The sequence below is a fragment of the Harpia harpyja genome, chromosome W, assembly GCF_026419915.1.
Source record: "Harpia harpyja isolate bHarHar1 chromosome W, bHarHar1 primary haplotype, whole genome shotgun sequence".
Classification (NCBI taxonomy): Eukaryota; Metazoa; Chordata; class Aves; order Accipitriformes; family Accipitridae; genus Harpia; species Harpia harpyja.
In genome coordinates, this window is record NC_068968.1 from 7,494,242 (window position 1) to 7,521,976 (window position 27,735).

Consider the following 27,735-nt stretch of genomic DNA (forward strand, 5'->3'; position numbering starts at 1 on the left):
GCTGGTAGAAGCAGCAAATCATTCTCCCCTCACAGACCTTCTCCATCATTCCTACCAAGATCTGCTTAACTGTAGTCTTCTGACATTAATTCATTTCTGCATGCAGCTTTTGAAGCATGTATGTACAGTGATGTACAGCACCACCCTAAACAGACACTGTAACAAGCCAAGACATGTTCACAGAAAACATCTACTAATATATATTATTTGCTATTTTCTGTGCAATAGATACACATGCACTCTCACTTATGTCAGCTAAAATCCTACATAAAATTGCATATAAATAATAACTAGAGAAGAAAAATTAAGTCCTGAGACCATTTTCCCACATAGCTGTAGGACACTTGAAACACCAGTACTTTAACTGTTCAGACACCCCCTCCCCAATATCTTAATAGGCAAAAGAAACCTGCCAATAAACCAAAACCACTTAGCAAGCTTCATATTCTGTAAAGTAACATTTTAATGTACATTATAGTGCACAAATGCAATCTGTGACTATCATGGATGATATAACTGACATTTAAAAGGAGCTTTGACCCTCCATTTACCTTTCACTAAAAAAACCCCCAAAACAAACAAAACCAAAAACCAAAACCACCACCAAAACAAACAAACAAAAAAACAACACCCACAAGAAAACCCAAACCAAAAAACTACCACCTTTTACTACAGTGCAATATAAAGTTACCCATAGAAAGCTGGGCACTAGTACACCTTGTTACTATTAGACTGAATAGTAAGGTTATAGTCAGGTTTAGCACTTGTATAATTAAGAATAGTATAATTGGGACTGCTGTTGGTTGTAAGCTGCAACTTAAAAGAATTAAGCAGTTATGAACAGATGCAGGTGCTAACATATGTTAATTGTGGCTTTCCCACCAGTTTAGACCGTTAACAATAGCTGGTGCAAAAAATACACTTGATGAATCTAACTACAAGCTTAAGGATTTACATTAAAATTCCCAAGGTTTCCGCACAAAGATATCAGAATTAATACCTTTATTTTTCCTCCTAGATTTGCCAGAACAGCTTCACTGCTCTGCTCTTCACTGCCTAGTTCTTATTTCTATTATATTTTAAAGCATTTATAGGAGGAGAAGAAAAACACACCCCATCCCCACCGCTGCCGCACGCGGAAGCTTAACGCCTAAGCAGTGCACCAACTCCCTGGGCTCGGCACCCTGACGCGACAGGAAACCGCAGTTAATGCCGCGCCCGCGACCCAGCCAGTACACGCGCACCCGCCTGCCCGCGGCCCGACAGCCAGGAAGCACACACGCACACACTCCGAGACGCACATCTGGGTGATTTAATCGCACCACCCCGGCGGGCCCCACGGGGGACGCAACCCTCGCACGACCTTCGCGAACAATGCTGGGCGTCCCGCTGCCGCCACTCCGCAACACCACCCACTGGCGCTTCGCAGCACCCGCCCGCCACCCTTCGGTCCCACCGCACGGTACCTTTCCCGCCAGCCCCTCACCGGTCCCCGCAGCGCCTTGGTCAGCCACACGGTGCACTAAAGTCTGCCCGGCTTCCCACGGCCCCTCCCCAGGTACCACCCGTCGCCCGCGCCCCAGCAGGTACAGGCAGGGCCCGCCGCGGAGCCCGAAATGCAACCCCGACAGCTCAGCGAAACGACACCACCCCCACCTCTTACCTGCAGTCCAGAGCGGCGGAACTCCGATATGCAGCGAGAAGAGAAAACAAAACTCAGAGTACGGTACAGTCCACTACGCTCGCTAGGGCTAAGAGTGAAAATAAACCCCCCTCCCCTGCACTCGCGGCCCGTGTGGTAATGGATGCTTCCAGCCAATCACAACAAACCATGTGACCGAAAGAGGGGCGTGACATCCGGAGCAAATGTTACAACTGGCTGTCTGCAGGGGCAGGTATTTCATCAGAAGTTGGGGGTGGGGTATTTGTCACATCTTGGCTAAAAGTTGTCCCTGTACTACTCACATACATATATTATGAATACTTGGAAATTCCATTTTCTTTTGCTGTCACCAAAACATGCTATTGGAATTATGTACTTATAGAGCAAAGGGTTTGGGAAATAATTATTTCCAATGTGCAATAAAAAAAGTAAAATATATAGTTGAAAGGGAAAAGTCAGGTTAAAACTGAGCTATGTAAGAGTATCTACAAAGGTGCCACATTGCACTATCTAGAGCAGGGGCAGCTAGCCTATAGACCTTGACCTGTATGCAGCTTAAAGGCTCTTCCAGTGTGAGCTGGTGATCCTGCTATATGCACTGCCAGCCCCAGATTACAAACACAGTGGTGGGGAGTTGTCTCTCACCAACTTGTGCCGAGAGTCACCCTCTCAATTTTCTACATGGTTGTTCTTAACCATATGACAATTTTGTATTCAGCTGAAAGGGCTTAAAAACATGCCACTTCACTATGCTCTTGAAGGTCCCCTAGAATAATCACAGATACAGACAGATACCATGTTTGTAGAGATGGAAAAGGGGGAAAAAAGTCACAGCAAGATTAAAACTAGAGCTAAAGCTCATGAAAGGTACCAAGGAATTGTAGACATTCTTCACAAACTCCTGCTATTCCTCGAGATGGATACCAAACTATTCTAAGACACAAAAAAGCAATAGAGAAAATATTAAACTGTTGCATCACATGAGGTAGCATTCAGATGGACCAAGAACAAAATTTAACACAGATTTTTTTTCAAAATGAAACATAAGTGTCCTGGTTTCAGCTGGGATAGAGTTAATTGTCTTCGTAGTAGATGGTATAGTGCTATGTCTTTGAGGTTGGTATGAGAAGAATGTTGATAACACTGATGTTTTCAGTTGTTGCTAAGTAATGTTCAGTCTAAAGTCAAGGATTTTTCAGCTTCTGATGCCCAGCCAGCAAGAAAGCTGGAGGGGCACAAGAAGTTGGGAGGGGACACAGCCAGGGCAGCTGACCCAAAGCGGCCAACGGGGTATTGCATGCCATGTGATGTCATGCCTAGTATATAAACTGGGGGAAGTGGGGGTGGGGGGATCGCTGCTCGGGGACTAGCTGGGTGTCGATCGGCGGGTGGTGAGCAATTGCACCGTGCATCATTTGTACATTCCAAACCTTTTATTATTGCTGTTGTCATTTTATTAGTGTTATCATTATCATTATTAGTTTCTTCTTTTCTGTTCTATTAAACCGTTCTTATCTCAACCCACGAGTTTTACTTTTTTTCTTCCGATTTTCTCCCCCATCCCACTGGGTGGGGGGGAAGTGAGTGAGCGGCTGCGTGGTGCTTAGTTGCTGGCTGGGGTTAAACCATGACAATAAGAAAATAAAATTATGCATAAGGTATATGTGTGGGAGAATTGTGGGAGAACTTGTGGGAGAACGAGGGAAACTGCGTAAGGCACAACTGTTATTCTCTGTTTGCTAGCACAAGACACTACTGTTCTTTGTTATAAGTTTGTTGAAGTAAGCACAAAAAGTAGAACAAGGTCGGGCCTACGTGACTGATAACAGGAGGGCAATGTGACCAAAGACAGGGTGCAAGACAGCATGCAGGTGGAGGAAACTTTGCGTGATCAGAAGACCTTATCCAATTAGACTATTGTTTAAGCGTGTGAACGGCACATGTTAACCAATCAACAAATGGCTTATGTGTGAGTAGATATTAGAAACATATATAACCGAGTGTTGCGCAGTTAATAAACGGAGAAACTGTTTGATCCACAGTATCTGTGTTAGTCCGTTTTCTCCCCAGGGCGAGTCCCTGGTGATGCGTCGTTTTCCCTAGATTGTCACAGCGGAGAAAGTGCGGCAAGTGGTGACCCCGACGCGGATGCAGACGTGGAGTGTGCGAGTGTTTTGCCTGGCCAGGCGATTGGAAGATGGCCCTCGGGGCGATCCTGCCGGTGACGATGGCATCCATCGGAATAATCATTAAGGTACTAAAGGCGGTAGGCAGGGAGGTGGACTGTGGAGTGCATACGGCTCCAGTCACGAGTCTCATCCAGTGGATGATACAACGGGGCTTCATAGTAAAGCTGGGAGAGATATTTGATGCGTCGCGGCTGCAGGCTGCGCGCGAGGAGTTGGTGGAGGAGTGTTTGAGTGGAAAGAAAGCAGCTGCGGATAAGCTCGCAGCTCTTGGTTCAGTGTTGACCGTATTGAGGAAGGGGAGAGAGGCAAAGGCGGTTTGGATGGCGGCTACAGCGGTGTTGCGCGGAGAGGCGAGTAGAGAGGTGGTTGATTTGTTAGAGGTACAGGCTGACAAAGAGAGTAAAGACGCTACAGGAGTCGGAGGCGAGGAGATGTTGGGAAAACAAGTAGAGAGAGTGGAAGGAGCGGGGGATGCTCCGGACGCCTTGGCGTTTCCAGTCTCTCGCGGGCAATTAGAGGATTCTTTTTTTGGGTATCCACCCCCCCCCCCCCCGGGCCAGGTTTGTTTTCACATGAGTCAGAGGAGCCCTCTAAGTATGTCCCGCCAGCGAGTAGTACGACCACGGGTCCTAGTGCACCCCCAGTGTCTATGATGGAGGTACATTCGGATGAAAAAGAACGTTGCATTAGAAAGAAATTGCAAGCAGAAGCAGTTCCACTGCCGGACTCGGATGAGGAGAGTCCACCGAATGCAAAACAGAATCAGATCACTGAGGTAACGGAGGTTTTGACGAAATTTAAAAACTTAGCGGCGACTATTGAACAGACAGTACAGCATGCTCAAAGCGTTGTAGGTCGTGCGGCACAGCCTCCGGTGTTTACGGATTGGAAGTTAATAGCAAAAAATTGTGTTCTAGAGGGTGTGGATTTCAAACCTTCAGATGAAGGGGGAGTGTTAGCGTGTCCGTTGTTAATCACTCAAGATGGACCTAGATGGTAACCAGTAGATTACAAATTAGTAAAGGAATGGCAAATGAGCTGTAGAGATGATGGACTGCAAGGCCCAAGGACGCGAGTTCTGTTAGATGTGATTTATGCTCAGCCGTTACTGCCCTTTGATTCGAGACAGCTGGCGCGTGCAGCACTTACGGCACCTTTGATGTGCCTCTGGGAGCAGGCGTTTAAAGAGGAAGCAGAAGCGGTTGTTTTGGACGCTCTTACTCCAGGACACGATTTAGTAGGGGTCTCTATGGCGCAGTTAACGGGGACCGGAGATCATGCATCCCCTCAAAATTAGGCTGGTTTGCAAGGTCGGGTGATAGCGGCTTCTTCAAAGTGTGCTAGAAATGCATTTATGAAGGTTAGTAAGTTTTAAAAGAAAAGAGTCCCGTATACAAAGGTTATTCAGAGACTTAATGAACCATATCAGGATTTCTTAGAGCGTTTGCAAAAGGCGGTGGAGGTAGCAGACATACCGGATGAGGTTAAGCCAGTTCTTGCGAAAGAATTAGCTCGTACACAAGCAAATGACCAGACAAGGCAAATTTCATCGCAATTGCCAGCAAAAGCTTCAGTAGCAGATATGATTAAATGAGTGTTAGAAGCAGAAGCTCAAACCGCAGCGGCACCTGTGGTTGCAGCAGTTACAGCTGTACTTCGCAATCGCACAAATAACAACCCGAGGAGAAACATTTCTTGCTTTGGTTGTGGGGGAAGCGGTCACGTTAGAAGCCAGTGTCCTTCAGTGTCTACAGCCAATCTGGGCAGGACGCCAAATTCAGACCAAAAAGGGAGTTGTTTCCGCTGTGGGAAGTTAGGGCATCTTGCAAAGCAATGTCGCATGACACGGGCCGGGGAACATCAGGGAAACTACAGGGGCGGTCCCAGCACGGGGCGGGCGGGGCTGCCGGAGAACAATCCGTCCTGTCAAGCATATCCCGTAGAATGCCGAGAATCACCGACGATTGTACAGCAAAAGGACGAGCCCCTGCCCTGGAAGATGACCACCGATGGGCTTTAAAGACTACCACAGGAGTGTGGGTAGAGCAACCAACAACGGTAACATTGAAGAGAGGAGGATCAGGAAAGAGTACGGGTGGAATTTTAGTGGGTGATGGGGCTCACAAATGGGGAGTCGATATTATTCCGGGAATGTGCACTGAAAGAAACGATGCTATACAAGCCACTATAGTTCCCCTCACTGAAATACCAATGTATATTCCTGAAGATACCCCTATGGCCCATTTGGTGTTAGATATGTCAAGGCGACCTACTATTGAATGTATAATGCAACCAGTGTGTGAGCGATGGGGACAGACCATATGTCAAATTAGAGCCCTTTTAGACTCTGGGGCCGATGTTACAGTAATCCCACAAGAAGTTTGGCCAGTGTCATGGCCTCTGGAAGAGACCAGCATCTCAGTAACAGGGGTTGGAGGAAGTCGAGGTACCCAAAAAAGCCTTTTGCCAATTCAAATTCAAATAAAAGGAGAGGACCAATCGACTGTGTCGTGGTTTAACCCCAGCCAGCAACTAAACACCACGCAGCCGCTCACTCACTCCCCCCCACCCAGTGGGATGGGGGAGAAAATCGGGAGAAGAAGCAAAACCCGTGGGTTGAGATAAGAACGGTTTAATAGAACAGAAAAGAAGAAACTAATAATGATAATGATAACACTAATAAAATGACAACAGCAATAATGAAAGGATTGGAATGTACAAATGATACGCAGTGCAATTGCTCACCACCCGCCGACCGACACCCAGCCAGTCCCCCGAGCGGCGAATCCCTGCCCCCCACTTCCCCGTTTCTGTACTGGATGGGACGTCACATGGTATGGAATACACCGTTGGCCAGTTTGGGTCAGGTGCCCTGGCTGTGTCCTGTGCCAACTTCTTGTGCCCCTCCAGCTTTCTCACTGGCTGGGCATGAGAAGCTGAAAAATCCTTGACATTAGTCTAAACACTACTGAGCAACAACTGAAAACATCAGTGTTATCAACATTCTTCGCTCTGAACTCAAAACATAGCACTGTACCAGCTACTAGGAAGACAGTTAACTCTATCCCAGCTGAAACCAGGACAGACTGTTATCAAACCTTTTATCTTAAAAGGACTTCCTTTACCCCTGTTAGGGAGAGACGCTATGCAAGGCTTGTCGCTGCGCATAGTTTCCGACTCACAGTTGAACACAGATCCACATTTTTATAGGGACCGCTGGCCAATGCCCGCCGGCCCTAGCCATGAAGTGGAAAACTCAACAACCGGTGTGGGTTGACCAGTGGCCCCTTCCCCAAGAAAAATTGTCTCAGCTACAGCTATTAGTACAGCGTGAAGTAGAAAAGGGACATTTAGTCCCAACCACCAGTCCGTGGAATTGCCCTGTGTTTGTCATCCAAAAGAAGTCAGGTGCCTGGCATCTTCTACATGATCTCAGAGCGGTCAATGCCGTTCTTGAAGACATGGGACCTTTACAACCAGGTTTACCTTGGCCACCCATGTTACCCCAAAACTGGCCTGTTGTAGTGATTGATATAAAAGACTGTTTCTTTTCTATTCCACTCCATCCGGACGATCAACCCAAGTTCGCAATGACGATCCCGACGATCAACAATCAAGAACCAGTGCAACGTTACCATTGGACGGTGTTACCACAGGGGATGAAAAATTCCCCAACTCTGTGTCAGTGGTTTGTTTCTCGCGCGTTGCGGCGGTTTCGGGATACACATCAAAATTGGGTTCTCTATCATTATATGGATGATATTTTGCTATGCGGGGAGGGAGACATTAACACAACCTTAAAACACTTAGTTCAAACTCTTAAAGAACATGGTCTAGAAATAGCACCTGAAAAAGTACAAACAACTGTTCCAGCGACATATTTGGGAACACTCATTCAGAAACGGGCAGTCCAGCCTCAAAAACTACAAATTGAACACCAAGTGTCGACCTTACACGACCTACAGGTGTTGGTTGGTAACCTACAGTGGTTAAGACAATTCATTCCCATAACACACAAGGAGTTACAACCCTTGTTAGCAGATTTAGCAGGAACCCCAGATGTCGCAGCTCCTCGCACATTGACAGACACACAAAAGGCTCTGTTACAACAGATAACTACTAAACTAGCTCACAAGAGTCTCAACCATTATACCCCAGAAATCCCATTAGAATTGCATATAACTATGCAATGAGAAGGAGCAAACGGTCTGATATATCAATTCATTGATTCACGGGTATGTCCTTTGTTATGGCTGTATACCAGTTATCCCAAACAAGCCGCACCACAATTTTTAGTAGCATTGGCAGATGCAATCTCTCGAGGACGACGACGAACGCAGCAGTTATCAGGAAGAGATCCTAAATTTATTTCAACATCTGTTAGTCCCCGTAGTTTTGAACAATTACTAATGTTTGATATGTGTTTACAAGCGGCCTTAGCAGATTTTATGGGGCAAATTATCCCGGCTAGGGGTGACCCTCTCATTAAGAGTCTATTATCATCAACCTTCAAACCACAAACACCCATTTCAGAGAAACCCCTCCAAGGCCTCACTGTGTTTACAGATGCCTCTGGAACGACTCAACAGGCAGCTATAGCCTGGTTTTTGGACAATCAATGGCATACCAGAGCTTGGAAAAGCCAAGGATCTGTTCAAATTTTAGAATTACATGCTGTGTTAACTGCTTTAACGACTTGGCCTACCATCCCTCTAAATATTGTAACAGATAGCGAATATGTGTATAACTTAACACAATAATGTAAACAAAGTTTACCGGGAGGGACTGAACCTGCTCGAGAGCTGTTATCCATATTAAAGACAAGAGCTTGTATTTTTTGCACATATTAACAGTCATACACAAATACCGGGCGCTTTAACGGGGGGAAATGCTCATGCAGACAAAGCAGCAGGAACCCTCATTCAGACAGTAGGTGTTCCCATTTTACAACAAGCCAAACTTTCTCATGAATTTTTTCATCAGGGAGCTAAAGCACTAGCAAGACAATTCCGACTACCCCTGTCTGATGCTCGAGCAGTGGTCGCTTCTTGCCCACACTGTCGTCAAACTAACTCTTGGACATGGGGACTTAACCCCCGCGGTCTACGACCGAATCAAATTTGGCAAACAGACATCACAGTCTATGAACCTTTCAAACCCCGGAAGTATTTACATGTTACTATAGATACTTGCAGTGGCTATAGCTGCCCTACTGCCGAAACTAAAAGTAACGCCACCGCCACCATACGACATCTTTGTCACGCCATCAGTATATTAGGGGTTCCACAAGAAATAAAAACCGATAATGGCCCCAATTATATTAGTTCTCGAGTTCGCGAATTTTTAAATAAGTGGGGCATCTCACATATAACCGGAATACCCTACAATTCTACAGGACAAGCAATCGTTGAACGGGCCCATCAAACCCTAAAGACGCAGTTAGACCGTCTTAGGGAGGGGGAGAAGGTACCTGTAAGCTACCAAAATGAACTGTTAGCCAAGGCCTGCGTGGTAATAAATCATATGCCACGAGGCGACTCAGATCCATCTCAGCATCACACCGCGGCACAGCGACATTTTTCTACTGCATCGCTATCTGACCATACGCTGGGAGCACCAGTTTGGTATCGAGATCCAATCACGATGGAATGGCAAGGGCCGGTACCCATTTTACAATGGGGGTGAGGATACGCCTGTGTCCAAACAGACTCAGGACCCAGATGGGTACCGGCCAAATGGATCCGACCAGATGTACAAGGAACCAATAAGGATTAACAGCCTACAAAGTGATACCCCCAAAAAAAAAACTGCGAGGAGGACTCTGTTCCCTAGGACGATTGAGAGCCTGGGCACCTACAGAAGCACAATTAATCAACGTGACACGTCGAGAAAAAAGAACTGTACAGGTAACAAAATTGGACAGCTCTTGTGACCCCAACGTCCGTTTACCCACTGATTTTTTATACTTGACACTCTCATCAGTTACTCCAGTAGGACCTTGGGTAAACAGAACGAATATTCAAGCTTTAGCCTGTTTGGTTTTAAAACAAGGAAATGCCACTGCTCGAGCCATCGACGCATTAACAGCGCTTCAGGAAACAACAACAAATCAATTACAAGCACTACTTCCACCCATAGATTTTCTACTGGCTCAATTTGAGGTAGGATGCAAACAAAACAACACCCTTTTTCCAGAATTTTGTTGCTTAGACTTTACAAACAACACCGAGACGCTGAAAACCATCAGGCAACAAGCCGAGATCATTCAACAACTCCAAGATGCCGTAAAAGTGGTAGGGATTTCAGGTATTCCTGAGGATTGGTTTGGCTGGTTGAAAAAATGGAGTTTCTCCATCATTGGAGGTCTGTGTGTTTTGGCCATTGTCTGTATGATCATTCCCTGTGCTTTGGCGCTTTTGAAAAGTATGTTAGATAGAATAGTTAAACAAACTATGCACGCTTATGTATTGTACTCACCTATTGCAAGCGAAACTGTTTAGATGAGCTTAGGGAGGGGGAATTGTGGGAGAATTTGTGGGAGAACTTGTGGGAGAACGAGGGAAACTGCGTAAGGCACAACTGTTCTCTGTTTGCTAGCACAAGACACTACTGTTCTTTGTTATAAGTTTGTTGAAGTAAGCACAAAAAGTAGAACAAGGTCGGGCCTACGTGACTGATAACAGGAGGGCAACGTGACCAAAGACAGGGTGCAAGACAGCATGCAGGTGGAGGAAACTTTGCGTGATCAGAAGACCTTATCCAATTAGACTATTGTTTAAGCGCGTGAACGGCACATGTTAACCAATCAACAAATGGCTTATGTGTGAGTAGATATTAGAAACATATATAACCGAGTGTTGCGCAGTTAATAAACGGAGAAACCGTTTGATCCACAGTATCTATGTTAGTCCGTTTTCTCCCCAGGGCGAGTCCCTGGCGATGCGTCGTTTTCCCTAGATTGTTGCAGCAGAGAAAGTGCGGCAATATGTTATGATCCCGTAGGCAACATGTATCATGGTCTAACCCCAGTAGGTAGCTAAACCCCACACAGCCGCTCGCTCACTCACTCTCCCCACAGTGGGTGGGGGAGAGAATTGGAAGGGTAAAAATGAGAAAACTCGTGAGTTGAGATAAGGACTGTTTAATAGGCAAAGCAAAAGCTGCATGCCCAAGCAAAGCAAAACAGGAATTCATTCACTACTTCCCATTAGCAGGCAGCTGTTTAGCCATCTCCAGGAAAACAGGGCTTCATCAAGTGTAACAGCTACTTGGGAAGACAAACACCATAACTCTGAATGTCCCCCCTTCCTCCTTCTTCACCTAGCTTTTATAAAAGAAGGTGAATGGATATGTGTGGTGGGCTGACCTTGGCTGGTTGCTACGTGCCCACCAAGCCACTCTATCACTCCCCTTCCACAACTAGACAGGGGGAGAAAATACGAAAAAAGATCAAGATAAGGACAGGGAGATCACGCAGGAATTACCGTCATGGACAAAACAGACTTGACTTGGGGAAATTAATTTAATTTATTGCAAATCAAATCAGAGCAGGATAATGAGAAATAAAACCAAATCTAAAACCACCTTCCCCTCACCCCTCCCTTCGTCCTGGGCTCAACTTCACTCCCTACTGTTCTAGCTCCTCCCCCTGAGGGGCACAGGAGAATGGGGAATGGGGGTTGTGGTTAGTCCGCAACACTTCGTCTCTGCCACTCCTTCCTCCTCACTCTCCAGCGTGGGGTCCCTCCCACAGGAGACAGTCCTTCATGAACTTCTCCAACGTGGGTCCTTCCCACAGGCTGGAGTTCTTCAGGAACAGACTGCTCCACCGTGGGTCCTTTCCATGGGGCCACAGGTCTTGCCAGAAAACCTGCTCTGGCATGGGCTCCTCTCCATGGACCGCAGTTCCTGCCAGGAGCCTGCTCCACTGCAGGCTCTCCATGGGGTCACAAGTCCTCCTTCAGGCACATCCACCTGCTTTGGTGTGGGGTCTTCCACAGGCTGCAAGGTGGATATCTGTTCCACTGTGGACCACCATGGGCTGCAGGGGGAGAACCTGTGACATCATGGTCTTTACCATGGGCTGCAGGCAAATCTCTGCTCCGGCACCTGGAGCACCTCTTCCCCCCTAGTCCCACACTCGGTCAACAGTTTTCTGTCTAAAGAGATGAGGTGTAGGGATTATGAAAAAGGAGAGAGAAAGAGAAAGCGAGACAGAGAGAGAAAGAAGAAAAGAAAAGAGAAAGATTTCACCGGTCCTGGGTCCAGCGTTGGTCCATCCAGTCTAGAGGTCCAGTTCCGGAGGGTGTGTGCGCGGGGCTCCTCGTGTCGGCATCTTTTATAGCCCAGTTCCCGCCTTTTCTCACGTCAATCGTGCCCCTCTTGGTCTACTGCACGCTGCCCGTAAGGACTTATGTAACTCTCGATCTTGTGCGCAGGCGCCGTTGGCGGGGGGTGGTTGTGAAGGGTCCATTGGGCGGCCGTGACCCCCTTCCTCAAATAAACTTTGTATGACCTCTGGCCATATATGGTGAGCTGGCCTGCTCAGCGTATCAGAACACGGACCTGCGCACCTTCTGGCATGCCCTCCGCACCCTGTTGCTAACCGACTTCTCACCTGTGGTTCATTGTGGTTCGTTTCTCATTATGCAGAACTTACCCCACTGCCGCACTTTCTCCGCTGTGACAATCTAGGGAAAACGACGCATCGCCAGGGACTCGCCCTGGGGAGAAAACGGACCAACACAGATACTGTGGATCAAACGGTTTCTCCGTTTATTAACTGCGCAACACTCGGTTATATATGTTTCTAATATCTACTCACACATAAGCCATTTGTTGATTGGTTAACATGTGCCGTTCACGCGCTTAAACAATAGTCTAATTGGATAAGGTCTTCTGATCACGCAAAGTTTCCTCCACCTGCATGCTGTCTTGCACCCTGTCTTTGGTCACGTTGCCCTCCTGTTATCAGTCACGTAGGCCCGACCTTGTTCTACTTTTTGTGCTTACTTCAACAAACTTATAACAAAGAACAGTAGTGTCTTGTGCTAGCAAACAGAGAATAACAGTTGTGCCTTACGCAGTTTCCCTCGTTCTCCCACAAGTTCTCCCACAATTATCCCACACCCCACCACAATGTTTGAGACATTAACTCTTTCAGTCTCTCACAGTTGTGATGGTTGATAGGAGGGGAAAACAGTGGTGAATGATTTCAGATGACAGATACTTGGGGTGATCATAATGTGTTCTATCTAAGTAACTCTTTAAAATAAGACATACTTGTGGTGGGTTGACCTTGGCTAGCCACCAGGTGCCCACCAAGCCACTCGACCACTCCCTCTTCTCAACAGTAGAGGGGGAAAAAATAAGATGAAAAAGCTCATGGGTTGAGATAAGGACAGGGAGATCACTCAGCAATTACTGTCACAGGCAAAACAGACTCGACTTGGGGAAATTTATTTAATTTGTTGCCAATTAATAAGAGAGTAGCATAATGAGAAATAAGAAAAAAATCTAAAAAACACCTTCCCCCACCCCACCCTTCTTCCCGGGCTCAACTTCACTCCCAACTCCTGTACCTCCTCCCGCCAAGGGGCACAGGGGGATGGGGAATGGGGGTTGCAGTCAGTTCATAATTCTTCATCTCTGCCACTCCTTCCTCCTCAGACACTTCCCCTCCTCCAGCATGGGTTCCCTCCCACAGGACACAGTCCTTCATGAATTTCTCTAACGTGGGTCATTCCCATGGGCTGTGGTTCTTCAAGAACTGCTCCAGCATGGGTCCTTTCCATGGGGTGAAGTCCTTCAGGAATGGACTGCTCCAGCATGGGTCCCCCACGGGGCCGCGGGTCCTGCCACAAAACCTGCTCTGGCATGGGCTTCTCTCCATGGGCCACAGTTCCTGCTGGGAGCCTGCTTCTCCATGGGCTCTCACCACAGGCTGCAGCTTCCTTCAGGGCACATATCCACCTGCTCTGTCATGGGGTCCTCCACAGGCTGCAGGGTGGATATCTGCTCCACCATGGACCTCCATAGGCTGCAGGGAGACAACCTGCATCAGTGTCACCATGGTTTTCACCATGGGCTGCAGGGGAATCTCTGCTTCAGCGCCTGGAGCACCTCCTCCCCCTCCTTCTTCACTGACCTTGGCATCTGCATAGTTGTTTCTCTCAGATATTCTCACTCCTCTCTCACAGGTGCTGTTCTGCAGCTTTTTTTACCCTTTCTTCAATATGTTATCATATAGGCGCTACCACCATCGCTGATTGGCTCAGCTTTGGCTAGCAGTGGGTCCATTTTGGAGCTGGCTGGAACTGTCTCCATCCGACACAGGGGCAGCTTCTTGCATCTTCTCACAGAAGCCTCCTCTGCAGCCCCCCTGCTACCAAAACATTATCACATAAACCTGTATTGGTTTTGCGTGGCAAGGTTTTGGTAGTGGGGGAGATACAGGGGTGGCTTCTGTGAGAAGCTGCTGGAAGCTTCCCCTATGTCCGACAGAGCCAATTCCAGCTGGCTCCAAGATGGACCCGCTGCTGGCCAAGGCCAAGCCAATCAGCGATGGTGGTAGCGCCTCTGTGATAACATATTTAAGAAGGAAAAAAAGTTGCTGCGCAACAGAAACTGCAGACAGGGAGAGGAGTGAGAACATGTGAGAGAAAACAACCCTGTAGACACCAAGGACAGTGAAGAAGGATGAGGAGGAGGTGCTCCAGCCACTAGAGCAGAGATTCCTCTGCAGCCCATGGTAAAGAGCATGGTGATGCAGGTTGTCCCCCTGCAGCCCATGGGTTGCCACAGTGGAGCAGGCTCCTGGCAAGAACAATGGCTGTTGGAGAAGAGCCCACACTGGAGCAAGTTTTCTGGAATGTCCTGTGTCCCCTTGGAGGACCCATGCTGGAGCAGTCCATTCCTGGAGGACTGTACCCCATGGAAAGGACCCATGCTGGAGGAATTCTTAAAGAACTGTAGCCCGTGGGAAGGACCCACGTTGGAGAGGTTCATGAAGGACTGTCTCCCACGGGAGGGACCCCACGCTGGAACAGGGGAAGAGTGTGAGGAGGAATAAGCATCAGAGAGGAACTCTTATGAACTGACTGCAATCCCCACTCCCCACCTGCCCTGCACCACTCTGGGGGAGGAGGTAGAAGAGTCAGGAGTGAAGCTGAGCCTGGGAAGAAGGGAGGGATGGGGGGAAGGTGTTTTTAGATCTGTTCTTTTTTCTCACTATCCTACTCTGTTATTAATCGGAAATAAATTAAATTTAGTTGAGTCTATTTTGCCCATGACGGTAATTGTTTAGCGATCTATTCTATTCTATCTCCCTGTCCTTATCTTGGCCCATGAGCTTTTCCTGCTATTTTCTTCCCCTGTCCTGTGGAGGAGGGGGAGTGATAGAGCGGCTTGGTAGGCAGCTGGTGGTCAGCCAAGGTCAACCCACCACAGTGTCCCACAACATTCTTACCTCTAAATTGGAGAGAGATGGGTTTGATGGATGGATTGTTAGATGGATAAGGAATTGCCTGGATGGCCACGTCCAAAGTGTTGCAGTCAATGGCTCAACACCTAAATGAAACCAGTAACGAGTGGTGTCCCTCAAGGGTCCATACTGGGACCAATACTATTTAATATCTTCATCAACAACATAGACAGTGGGATTGCATGCACCCTCAGCAAGTTTGCAGATGACACCAAGCTGAGTGGTGCAGCTGATTCGCTTGAGGGAAGGGATGCCTTCCAGAGGGACCTTGACAGCCTTGAGGAGTGGGCCCATGGGAACCTCATGAAGTTCAACAAGGCCAAGTGCAAGGTCCTGCACCTGGGTTGGGGCAATCCCCGGCATCAGTACAGACTGGGGGATGAATGTATTGAGAGTAGACCTGTGGAGAAGGACTTGGGGATATTGGTGGATGAAAAAATGGATACAAGCCAGCAATGTACACTTGCAGCCCAGAAAGCCAATCGTATCCTGGGCTGCATCAAAAGAAGCGTGGCCAGCAGGTCGAGGGGGGTGATTCTCTCCCTCTATTCTGCTCTTGTGAGACCCCACCTGGAGTACAGCGTCCAGGTCTGGGGTCCCCAGCACAAGAAAGACATGGACCTGTTGAAGCAAGTCCAGAGGAGGACCACAAAAATGATTAGAGGGCTGGAGCACCTCTTCTATGAAAGAGTTGTGGTTGTTCAGCCTGGAGAAGAGAAGGCTCTGGGGAGACCTTATTGTGGCCTTTCAATATATAAAGGGGGCTTCTAAGAAAGATGGAGACAGACTTTTTACCAAGGCCTTGTCCTGGTTTCAGCTGGGATAGAGTTAACTGTCTTCCTAGTAGCTGGTACAGTGCTATGTTTTGAGTTCAGTATGCGAAGAATGTTGATAACACTGATGTCTTCAGTTGTTGCTCAGTAGTGTTTAGACTAATGTCAAGGATTTTTCAGCTTCTCATGCCCAGCCAGTGAGAAAGTTGGAGGGGCACAAGAAGTTGGCACAGGACACAGCCAGGGCACCTGACCCAAAGTGGCCAACGGTGTATTCCATACCATGTGACGTCCCATCTAGTATAGGAACAGGGAAGTGGGGGGCAGGGATTCGCCGCTCGGGGACTGGCTGGGTGTCGGTCGGCGGGTGGTGAGCAATTGCACTGCGCATCATTTGTACATTCCAATCCTTTCATTATTGCTGTTGTCATTTTATTAGTGTTATCATTATCATTATTAGTTTCTTCTTTTCTGTTCTATTAAACCATTCTTATCTCAATCCACGAGTTTTACTTCTTTTCCTGATTTTCTCCCCCATCCCACTTGGTGGGGGGGGAGTGAGTGAGCGGCTGCGTGGTGCTTAGTTGCTGGCTGGGGTTAAACCACGACAGGCCTGTAGTGACAGGACAAGGGGCAGCAGTTTTAAACTGAAAGAGGGTAGATTTAGATTGGACATAAGGAAGAAATTCTTTACGATGAAGGTGCTGAGATACTGGAACAGGTTGCCCAGAGAAGTTGTGGATGCCTCGTCATTGGAAGTGTTCAAGGTCAGGTTGGATGGGGCTTTGAGCAACCTGATCTAGTGAAAGCTGTCCCTGCCCCTGCAGGGGAGTTGGACTAGATGATCTTTAAATGTCCCTTCCAGCCCCAACCATTCTATGGTTCTGTGATTCTACAGTATTTTGGTGCATCACCAAATTTTTTTTTTAACGTCATTAAAAATTGCTATACAAAAAGAAAAATCAAAGGTTGCCAGTGCATAACAATGATAACAAGGGGCAGTGCAGGACTCTCAAAAGACATGTCAGGTTTATACTCAAACTGCATCTGCTAGAAAGCTTAGCATCTAGAAGCAGGGTTAAATCCTTTTTCTTCTTAAAGCCCAACGTTATGGCAACTGGGATAAAACATCTTAGTGTTTGAAGTTAATAATATATGACATGGTCCCATACTCTCTGTTGCAGGGAACCATCTGGAGACGTGAGCCGAGTAACAACCGGACACCGATACAGTTAAAGTTGTTCTCCCTTTATTGCCCAAATAGCGTGCTTATATACCTTGTCAAGCTAAACATCAGCTGTCCACGCGCCATAAGCTAAAATATAATTGGTTATACTAACTCTGTACACGCGCATAAACATAGGACACAATTGGTTATACTAACTAAAACATGCGAAACTTGTCTCAGTCTAATTGGTCAAGATAAACTGCCGAATTGAGGTTCTTCGTGCCAAGTTCCCTTTATCTTGGAATGTGCACCTGTGTTCTTCTAATTGGCATCTTTCTTTTTTTGTCTTCTTGTTTATTCTGTTCAAGGCCTTCTAAAGGCATCTGGAATGCTCTTGCGACCGTTAGCTAAATATGTGTCCACAATTCCCCCTTTTTTGTTTTTCATCAATTAACACAGCCTTACTTGATCTATCAATTAATTTTTAAACACATTGCAACATACAAGGCACACAAATTAAAATATAAAAAAAAACCAAAACACTACGAGATAAATCAAAACTATCTTAATTAATGATTTAAGAGCAGCTCTATTTTGTAAGGTTGTGTGTCTAATACTATCTACATCTAACAGTAAATCAGATAATACTACACCAATCTGTATTCAGGGACCCCAGAATTTGTGATTCCTGGGGTGGCAATGAGGGTGAATGCCCGATCCGTGGAAACCAGGTATTCCCATCCATTGAGTCCATGACCTGCTGCACAGGGGTCTCCATCAATAAGTTCTTAAACTTCGTTGATGCCAGTGGAACCCCCTATTAAACCTGTGAGAAAGGGATTGCTTGGTGTTGCTGTACGGAGGCATAAGCAATCTTGTCCGGTCACGTCAGCCAGGGTCATCCAGATGTTTTCTTTGGCTTGCGGCGGTATCCGTGACTACATCCATCCGAGGACTGTGAGGAAGATGGACCATCCGTACATTCTTGTGCCGTCTTGTGCCGCAAATTCAGCCCAGCAATCGGTAGGTGCCAGCTTTACGTGGGCGTCCCCACGGAGGCAATGATGGCCTTGCCGTACACCAGCCCGATGCTCTTCGGAAAATCCCGGTATTTATACATTTGCAGAGGAACGGATTTCAGCACACGTGGCCAGCGGGTGCCAAAATCCGCCTTGGTTGCAACATGGGGAGCCTATGACGCATGCGCTCGCTGGCCAGGCGCGCTGCACGAGTCATAGCCATCTTGTCTATGGGTTCATGGGTTTTGTGATGTGGTTGCAATGCACAGAGAATCTTGACCTGTCATGTTGGCCAAGGTGACCTACAAGATCTATGAACACAATTAATTAAACACAGTAAAAGCAACATTATACCTAATAAAATACACAATAGCTCTCGTTGTCTCCCTTATCCCCTGGGTCGTCTGTTGTGGTGTTCCTCCCATTCACAGTGGCAGAAGCTTTCCACGGTTTTACCCAGCGAGCCGGTACCCACTTTGGTCCAGAATCTGTAATGACACACATATATCCTCTACCGGTTACTTGTACTTCTGCTGGGCCCATCCACTGTCCTGTGTTCAAATCCTTATACATTACTTTAATTCCTGTTGTTTTTACTGTGGATAAATCATTGCTCAAGGCACTGCTATGAATTACCATGGGAGGGTTATCGGCGTTGCCTGCCAACCGCAAAAAATTGAGTACATATAAAACTTTCCAAATTCTTTCTTGTGGGGAGAGACCTATTTCCCCCATTTTTTGTTTAGCTAACAGTCCTTTAATTACCTGATGTGCCCTTTCAATAATAGCTTGACCTGTTGGAGAGTGTGAAATGCCTGTGTGGTGTCGAACCCCCCACTGCTGACAAAACTCTGCCAAGGTATGAGAGGTGTACGTGGGTCCGTTATCTGTTTTTATGGCTTGAGGAACACCCATAATCGCAAAACATCCTCTTAGGTGTTTTTTCACATGTTTTGCTGATTCACCTGTCAATGGCGTGGCCCAAATAACCGAAGAAAAAGTATCTATGGATAGTGTAAATACTTTAGCCTGCCAAACTCAGCAATATGAGTGACATCCATTTGCCATAATTGAAGAGGCCGCAAGCTTCGAGGATTTACTCCTAAGCCAATGCCAAAACCAATCTGTTGGCAATCAGGACAAGATTGTACTATGCCTTGTGCATCTGCTAATGAAATAGCAAATTGACGAGAAAGCACCTTTGCACTTTGGTGGAAAAAGGCATGTGATAGTCGGGCTTGTTCAAAACTATTCACCGGTGGTCCTGTCCACATTGGGGCTGCTAGCATGTCGGCTCGTTCGTTTCCTTGCACTAGGCCTCCTTGTAGTCCAGAATGACTGCGAATGTGTGTAATAAAATACGCTACATTGCGTTGATTCAACAACGACAATTGTTCACGGAAAAGACCTGACAGAACAACATTTTTTAATTCTTTTAGAACTGCATGTTCCAACCTTTGAACTACTCCCACAACATAAAGAGAATCAGACACTATGTTTAATGGTACTTCTGTTCATTGTGAAAAGACCCAAACTACAGCTTTGAGTTCTAATGTCTGTAAGGAGTCCTTTTCCTGACCCTGTATGATGTGGTCTTGCCATTCACCATTCTTTTTCCATGTAACTGCAGCCTTTATGTTATTCTTGCTGGCATCTGTGAATACTGTAAGCCCTTGTACTGGTGTTTCAGATCTAATTGGAAAAGTCTCAAAACTGTTTCCATGCAGAAAGGAAAACAATTTATGTGCGGGGTAGGTATTCACAATTTTGCCATGGTATCCTGCTAAAGCAATCTGTATATCCTGGGAGTGTCTCATTACCCATTCTAAATAGGCTTGTACTAACGGGATTATGATAAGGCAAGGTTCATGTCCTGCTATTTCTGTTAGTCTAGATCTTCCTTTCATGATTAGTTGAGACAACAACTCAAGTCAACTTAATATCGACTTCTTTGGTCTAAAAGCTAGAAATATCCATTCTAAAATTCACAAAGGATCTTTCAGTGCTGGATCCCATTGTGCTAATAATGCAAATGGATGATCGCTACTCTTCTCGCCATTTATAACTATCAGCTGTATCAATAGGTCAGGGTCATATCGTGCTGCCTTAGAATTCACGATTTTATCCATGATACATTGTAAGGCTTCTGTCTGCTCTATGGACAACTGTTGCTTGTCATTTGCGTTAGTGCTAGTAGATAAAAGCGGCAATAATGGTACTAAGTTGACGTGCGGAAAACAGACTCCACAATCAGTGAGATTGTAAAGTAGGTATGTTCATTCAGCGCTGGGCCGCACGGGGGGTAGTCCCACCAAAGTCGTGCGCACCCGACTCAGCAGTTTGTCTCAAGTTTATACAGTCAAGTGTTACATATTCACAATACGCCTATACATATGCATGACCTATCCCCGCTTCATATTAAAATTAGCTCCGAGAGGTCATTTCCATAGTCTCCTCTCAACTGCGCTTGCGCAGTGCCTCTTTATGGTGGTCGTCTGGTGGTTGCAGAGATGAAGATAGATGACTCCTCTTCGTCACCGCTAGTAACCTTTTTTCTTGCGCAGGCTCAGTGATTTCTTGGTATTCACCCAAGCCGCAAGACCAGTCTTAGCTGGCTCTTGGGGCCTGCTCCTGCTTCTTATCAGGAGCTGTCTTTACCTCATTGGCTGGTCCTTGGGACTAGCTCTTCTTATCAAAGACTGTCTTTGCCTCAGCTAATTTCAACAATGTAAGCGCTAAACATCATCCTTCATCCCCCCTTATTATGTCTACTGAGATTCTTTTGACTCCCCTTGTCTCAAAGTCCTCATTTGAAACCCAACACAAATTTCTTATCCATTGAATGTCACCTACTAGTTTCTGAGCATCATTTAATGTAGTGATGTCCGTTTTTAACGTTATTTTCTGCGGCCTAACCTGAGTGGCAGTGATAACCCAACCAAGGTAGTTCCAGGGAGAACTTTCTTGTATTTTCTCGGGGGCTACTTTAAGTCCCTTTTTCTCCAAACATGGTATTAATTCCTTGAGGACTTGATCAGAATTCATATTTTTCCCTGCAATCAATATATCATCCATATAGTGATAGATCAGAAATTGAGCAAAACTTTCTCTAATTGGTTTCAAAGCCCAAGCAACAAAATGTTGACACATGGTAGGAGAGTTTTTCATTCCCTGTGGTAAAACTGTCCATTGATACCATTGTGCAGGCTCTGCCTTATTTATTGATGGTACTGTAAAAGCAAACTTCTCTTGATCTTCAGGATGTAACGGTATAGTAAAAAAACAATCTTTCAGATCAATAATTAAAATGTTCCAGTCTACTGGAATCATTACCGGGGAGGGCAATCCAGGTTGTAAGGCTCCCATATCATGCATTACTGCATTGATCGCATGCAGATCGTGCAACAAACGCCATTTCCCATTTTTCTTTGGGATGGTAAAAATTGGGGTATTCCATGGGCTAGTAGAGGGAACTATATGTCCTGCCTCTAGCTGCTCTTGTACTAACTCTTGAATCTTGGACAGCTTTTCTGCATTGAGCGGCCATTGATCAACCCATACCGGTGTTTCAGTTTTCCATCTCAGTTTTAGGATTGGCAGTCCTTCAATGGCCGTGATTAAAAACCCTGAGTTGTCAGCCTCGCACCCAGTTGACTCAAGATGTCTCGCCCAATCAATGCGATGGGAACGTTCAAAACGTATGGTCGTGTTTTCACCTCAGAGCTGTCAGAAAAACAGAAATTTAAATGCTCTTTGCTCACACTAGTGGATTGCATCCCACCAATTCCATAAATCCCTTCAGTGGTGTGTATTAGCTGCCATTCATTAGGCCATTTACTTCTGGGAATTACGGTAACATCTGCTCACGTATCAATGATCATTTTTAAAACAATGGTTTCGTTTTTTGGTCCCATAATTCTCACTGTCTCCTCTGGTTTTGACTTTTGAATATTTAAGGCCAATAGCACTGCAGGTGAACCAGAGGATCCCAAACCTGCATCTCCTCGCAAAAGTTTGCCAGATTTTGGTACTCGGGATTCAAACGGAACTAACTGCGCTATGCGTGCACCTTTCGCAATATTCACGGGTGGCGTTATTGTTTGGACCATGATCATGGTCACACCAGTGTAATCAGCATCAATTACTCCTGGTAAGACAAAAATCCCCCGTCGAGATGTTGACGATCGCCCCAACAATATCGCACATAATCCATGACCAAGAGGTCCTTTCATGTTTGATGGAATGCAATGCACCTTTGTGTCCAACAAAGTTACTTCTACTGCTGTTGCCACGTCCACTCTGGCACTTCCTGCTGTGGCGGAGGGGACGCTGTCCAGACACCCTGTATTTGTGTCGTAGCGCGTGGGGATCTCGTGCTCATTTGGGAGTTTCCCAAAACCCTGCCGCTGACATGGTACTTTGATTTACATTCTCTAGTCATGTGGCCTCTTTTCCCACATCGATCACATATTGTGTTTCACCAGAGACCTTACCATAAACTTTACATTGCGCCTTAAAATGCCCTGGCTTTCCACAATTAAAACATTTCTTTCCTCCTGACCTTTCCCCGCATTTTGTTTGTAGCAGAGGTCACACTGCTGCGGCAAATGCAGAAGCAAAAAGAGCAGCTTTCCCTTGTTCACCCGTACGGTCGCAAGCTTCTAACATCTCACTAACAGTAACACCTCGAGGTAATGTGCACAATACCTGCTTTGTTTTCGCAGTTGCATTTTCAAACGCCAACTGATCAAGCAACTTAACCTTCATGTTACCATCAAGATCTGCGTGAGATTCCAATGCGGTATGCAGTCTGTCTATAAACTGAGCAAATGGTTCAGATTCTCCCTGCCGAATATTAACATAGGAAGGAGAAACCTTTCCTTGCTCAGGTATGCTTTGGAGAGCTTTAAATGCCAATTCCTGTGATTGCATTAAAACTTGAGTATCAAATTGAGCTTGCCAAGCGGCGTTTGAAAATGGTCCAGAACCCATCAGCGTTTGAGCAGTACATTGAAATAAGGGATCATTTTGTTGACGTCCCCTATTTCCTGCCTCTGCATCATCGCAGAGTTCCTGCCACCTATGGAAAAAATATAACTGTTGTGATGGCGACAACAAGGTTTTAGCAAGCATTCGCGAGTCATGTGGAGTTAAGGTTGACCCAGAAAATATATGGGACAAAACTGCCTGCGTAAAAGGAGATTTTAAACCATACTGAGCAATTGCAACCTTTGTTTCTTTTATGATTTTCCAATCAAATGGAACCCATTGATTAGGTCCACCCCCAGCCCCAGCAATAACCGGAAACGCTGTGGGAGCTGCTGTGATTTCTCCCTCAATTAAGGCATCGCGAATAATTCCCCGCCATTTATTCCGGGGGTCCGTTGTTTCTGGAAAGGTGGGGATCGGTTCCCTGGGAGGTGGAGAAGGCAGAGGTATAGGTGTAGGACAAGGAGGGGACAGAGGTAAAAAAGGGTTTGAAGGACGGGGAGGAGGAAGAGGGTGTGGGGGGGGGAAGGGTGCATCAAAGGATACGGCTGGCAGTTTTTCTTGCTTCACAGCAGCCTCCAGCTGTGCCAGCTTTTCTATTACTGACTGCAACTGCTGCAAAGTGAGCTCCAGCCCCTCTTCATGCTCTTGAGGCGACCCAGGCGTAGACGGAGGCAACGGAGGGTATATGCTAGGTATAATTTGTTCATGTTGAGCGGCGATATCTGGGGGCTGTTTTCTTGTAGGTGTATTTTTACTCGCTTCCTGATTCTGTAGGGTTCCCTTTAAGCGTACGGTTAGGGAGGCTTGGGAACTGTCAGATGGCTGATTAATATCGGCAGTCCCAGGGAGTGGAGCAGAACTCAAGGGCACAGGAGCAGGCGGACAAGCTCCAGGGAAACCAAAAGTCTCTCTCGCTGCATTATGTTTTTCTCCCCGCGTTTCCCCTTCGCTTGTGGTGGGAGAGAGAGCAGCAAAAGCAGACGCAGCCGCTTTACGATCTGCTTTCATTTCTTGCAGAGTTATCTTAATTACTTTCCATAAAGTTGCAAGACCTTTAACTTCTTTAGACCCGTCACTAATTTCATCCCATAGGGAGGTTCCAATAGCTTCCCAGGTACTAAGCTCAAAAGCTGTACCCACACTAATTAAAAGGTTTCTGTCCTTGCTCCATTGTAAAAGCCGCTTTAAACAAGCTTCATCATATTTTATGCCTCTCTTTGAGAGTATATGTTGGAGGAGCTTAACTACTGCTTCTTCTTCTTTGGAAAGCGTAGACCCCATCTCCTCCCCCGACCTCTTGCCATTCTTGCAGACTGAAGAAAAGCGGAGCTGACTGGCACCGTCCCTTCTCCCGGGCCCACTTAACAAGGGCTTGAATCCCTTTAATATCTGCCTCGAGCCCTCTCATTGAGAGGATACTTGTGAGGAGCCGAACCGCCGCCTCGTCTTCCATGATGGTTCTTACCTTTGCAGAGGGTCACTCAGCTGCACGAACTCCAGGCTCCGACGCTTTACTTTCGGCTCGTGCCCACTTCTGCTTCTCACGTCCCCAGCCTCCCGGTATCACTTGTCTGCGATGCTTTGGAGGTTTCAGCAAGCTGTCAGGTCCAGCCTCCCGGTATCACTGTTCTGCGATGCTTTGGAGGTTTCAGCAAGCTGTCAGGTCCCTGTTCGGGCGCCACTTGTTGCAGGGAACCATCTGGAGACGTGAGCCGAGTAACAACCGGACACCGATACAGTTAAAGTTGTTCTCCCTTTATTGCCCAAATAGCGTGCTTATATACCTTGTCAAGCTAAACATCAGCTGTCCACGCACCATAAGCTAAAATATAATTGGTTATACTAACTCTGTACACGCGCATAAACATAGGACACAATTGGTTATACTAACTAAAACATGCGAAACTTGTCTCAGCCTAATTGGTCAAGATAAACTGCCGAATTGAGGTTCTTCATGCCAAGTTCCCTTTATCTTGGAATGTGCACCTGTGTTCTTCTAATTGGCATCTTTCTTTTTTTGTCTTCTTGTTTATTCTGTTCAAGGCCTTCTAAAGGCGTCTGGAATGCTTTTGCGACCGTTAGCTAAATATGTGTCCGCAACAGTTGATCTTGAGGAAATCGCTGGGCACCAGTTCAAGTTCCACCACTGTTGCACTTGGCTTGGTTTCAAAGTCCATCCTTCAGTCATTTGGGTAATTCTTACCGTAATACCCTTGATATGGCATATAGACACTATAGATACAATGACATACATTGGCAGGTTATTTAGCAGTTAAATATCATACAGCCTAATTCACTGGCTATTCTCTCCCAAAATCAAATCTCCCTGAGGTACACATCAAACTTCCCCATCCTTCTGCATCACCCACCAGGTGTACCCAGGTCCTTGAGCAAAAGCAGTCCCTTGGATGGGTTTGTCTCTGCTTGAGGGGGGACTAACCCAGACTGTCTTTCCTAACATACTCCTCATGCACACTACAGGGACTTTATCTCCTTCTATAGTATGTGGAAGTCTTGGTTGGGCGGGGTCATCCCGATTGGCAGATCCTCTAGTATTGACTAACCAGGTGGCTTTCGTTAAATGTGTATCCCAATGTTTGAAAATCCCACCCCCCATTGCTCTCAATGTAGTTTTCAGCAGTCCATTGTATCGTTCGATTTTTCCGGAGGCCGGTGCGTGATAAGGGATGTCATATACCCACTCAATGCCATGTTCTTTGGCCCAGGTGTCTATGAGGTTGTTTCGGAAGTGAGTCCTGTTGTCTGACTCGATTCTTTCTGGGGTGCCGTGTCGCCATAAAACTTTCTCTTCAAGGCCCAGGATAGTGTTCTGGGCAGTGGCGTGGGACACAGGATATGTTTCCAGCCATCCAGTGGCTGCTTCCACCACTGTAAGAACGTGGCACTTGCCTTGGCGGGTTCGTGGCAGTGAGATATAGTCAATCTGCCAGGCCTCCCACTGTTTATATTTCAGCCATCGCCCGCCATACCAAAGGGGCTTTAACTGCTTGGCTTGCTTAATTGCAGCACATGTTTCACATTCATGGATAACCTGTGCAATAGTGTCCATGGTCAAGTCCACCCCTCGATCACGAGCCCATCTATATGTTGCATCTCTTCCCTGATGGCCTGAGGTATCATGGGCCCACTGAGCCATAAATAGCTCACCCTTATGTTGCCAGTCCAGGTCCACCTGAGACACTTCAATCTTGGCGGCCTGATCTGCCTGCTGGTTGTTTTGATGTTCTTCAGTGGCCCGACTCTTGGGTACATGAGCATCTACGTGATGTACTTTTACCATTAGCTTCTCTATCTGAACAGCAATATCTTGCCACAGTGCAGCAGCCCAGATGGTTTTACCTCTGCACTGCCAGTTGCTCTTCTTCCATTGCTGTAGCCACCCCCATAGGGCATTTGCCACCATCCATGAGTCAGTATAGAGATAGAGCACTGGCCACTTCTCTCTTTCAGCAATGTCTAACGCTAGCTGGATGGCTTTCACCTCTGCAAACTGACTCGATTCACCTTCTCCTTCAGCAGTTTCTGCGACTTGTCGTGTAGGACTCCATACAGCAGCCTTCCACCTCCGATGCTTTCCCACAATGCGACAGGACCCATCAGTGAACAGGGCATATTGCCTCTCATTTTCTGGCAGTTTATTATACAGTGGGGCCTCTTCAGCCTGTGTCACCTCCTCCTCTGGCGACATTCCAAAATCTTTGCCTTCTGGCCAGTCCGTGATCACTTCCACAATTCCTGGGCGACTGGGGTTTCCTATGCGAGCTCGTTGTGTGATCAGTGCGGCCCACTTACTCCACGTGGCATCAGTTGCATGATGTGTAGAGGAGACTTTCCCTTTGAACATCCAGCCCAGCACTGGCAGTCGGGGTGCTAAGAGGAGCTGTGTTTCAGTACCAACCACTTCTGAGGCAGCTCAAACTCCTTCATATGCTGCCAATATCTCTTTTTCAGTTGGAGTATAGCGAGCCTCAGATCCTCTGTATCCCCGACTCCAAAACCCCAGGGGTCGGCCTCGGGTCTCCCCAGGTGCTTTCTGCCAGAGGTTCCAGGTAGGGCCATTCTCCCCAGCTGCAGTATAGAGCACATTTTTTAACATCTTGTCCTGCCCGGACTGGCCCAAGAGCTACTGCATGAACAATCTCCCGCTTAATTTGTTCAAAGGCTTGTCGTTGCTCAGGCCCCCATTTAAAATCGTTCTTCTTCCAGGTAACTTGGTAGAGAGGACTTACAATTCGACTGTAATTTGGAATGAGCATTCTCCAAAAGCCCACAACACCTAAGAAAGCCTGTGTTTCCTTTTTATTAGTCGGTGGGGACATAGCTGCTATTTTGTTGATCACATCCATAGGGATGTGACGATGCCCGTCTTGCCATTTTACTCCTAAGAACTGGATCTCCTGTGCAGGTCCCTTGACCTTACTTTCTTTT

At 46.7% G+C, this 27,735-nt stretch overlaps 2 protein-coding genes across 2 annotated transcripts in view; one reads left to right on the plus strand and one right to left on the minus strand.

The window, feature by feature from the left end:
- Positions 1–27,735, plus strand: part of LOC128136077 (small conductance calcium-activated potassium channel protein 2-like) — a 367,528-nt gene that overhangs the window by 56,143 nt on the left and 283,650 nt on the right. The window lies entirely within an intron of this gene.
- The window catches only part of LOC128136037 (uncharacterized), a 130,290-nt gene that overhangs the window by 22,524 nt on the left and 80,031 nt on the right, over positions 1–27,735 (minus strand). Inside the window, exon 3 of the mRNA XM_052775129.1 lies at positions 1,664–1,808. Within this exon, the coding sequence (XP_052631089.1) occupies positions 1,664–1,808 (145 nt within the window). The remainder of the gene's footprint in view (positions 1–1,663; positions 1,809–27,735) is intronic.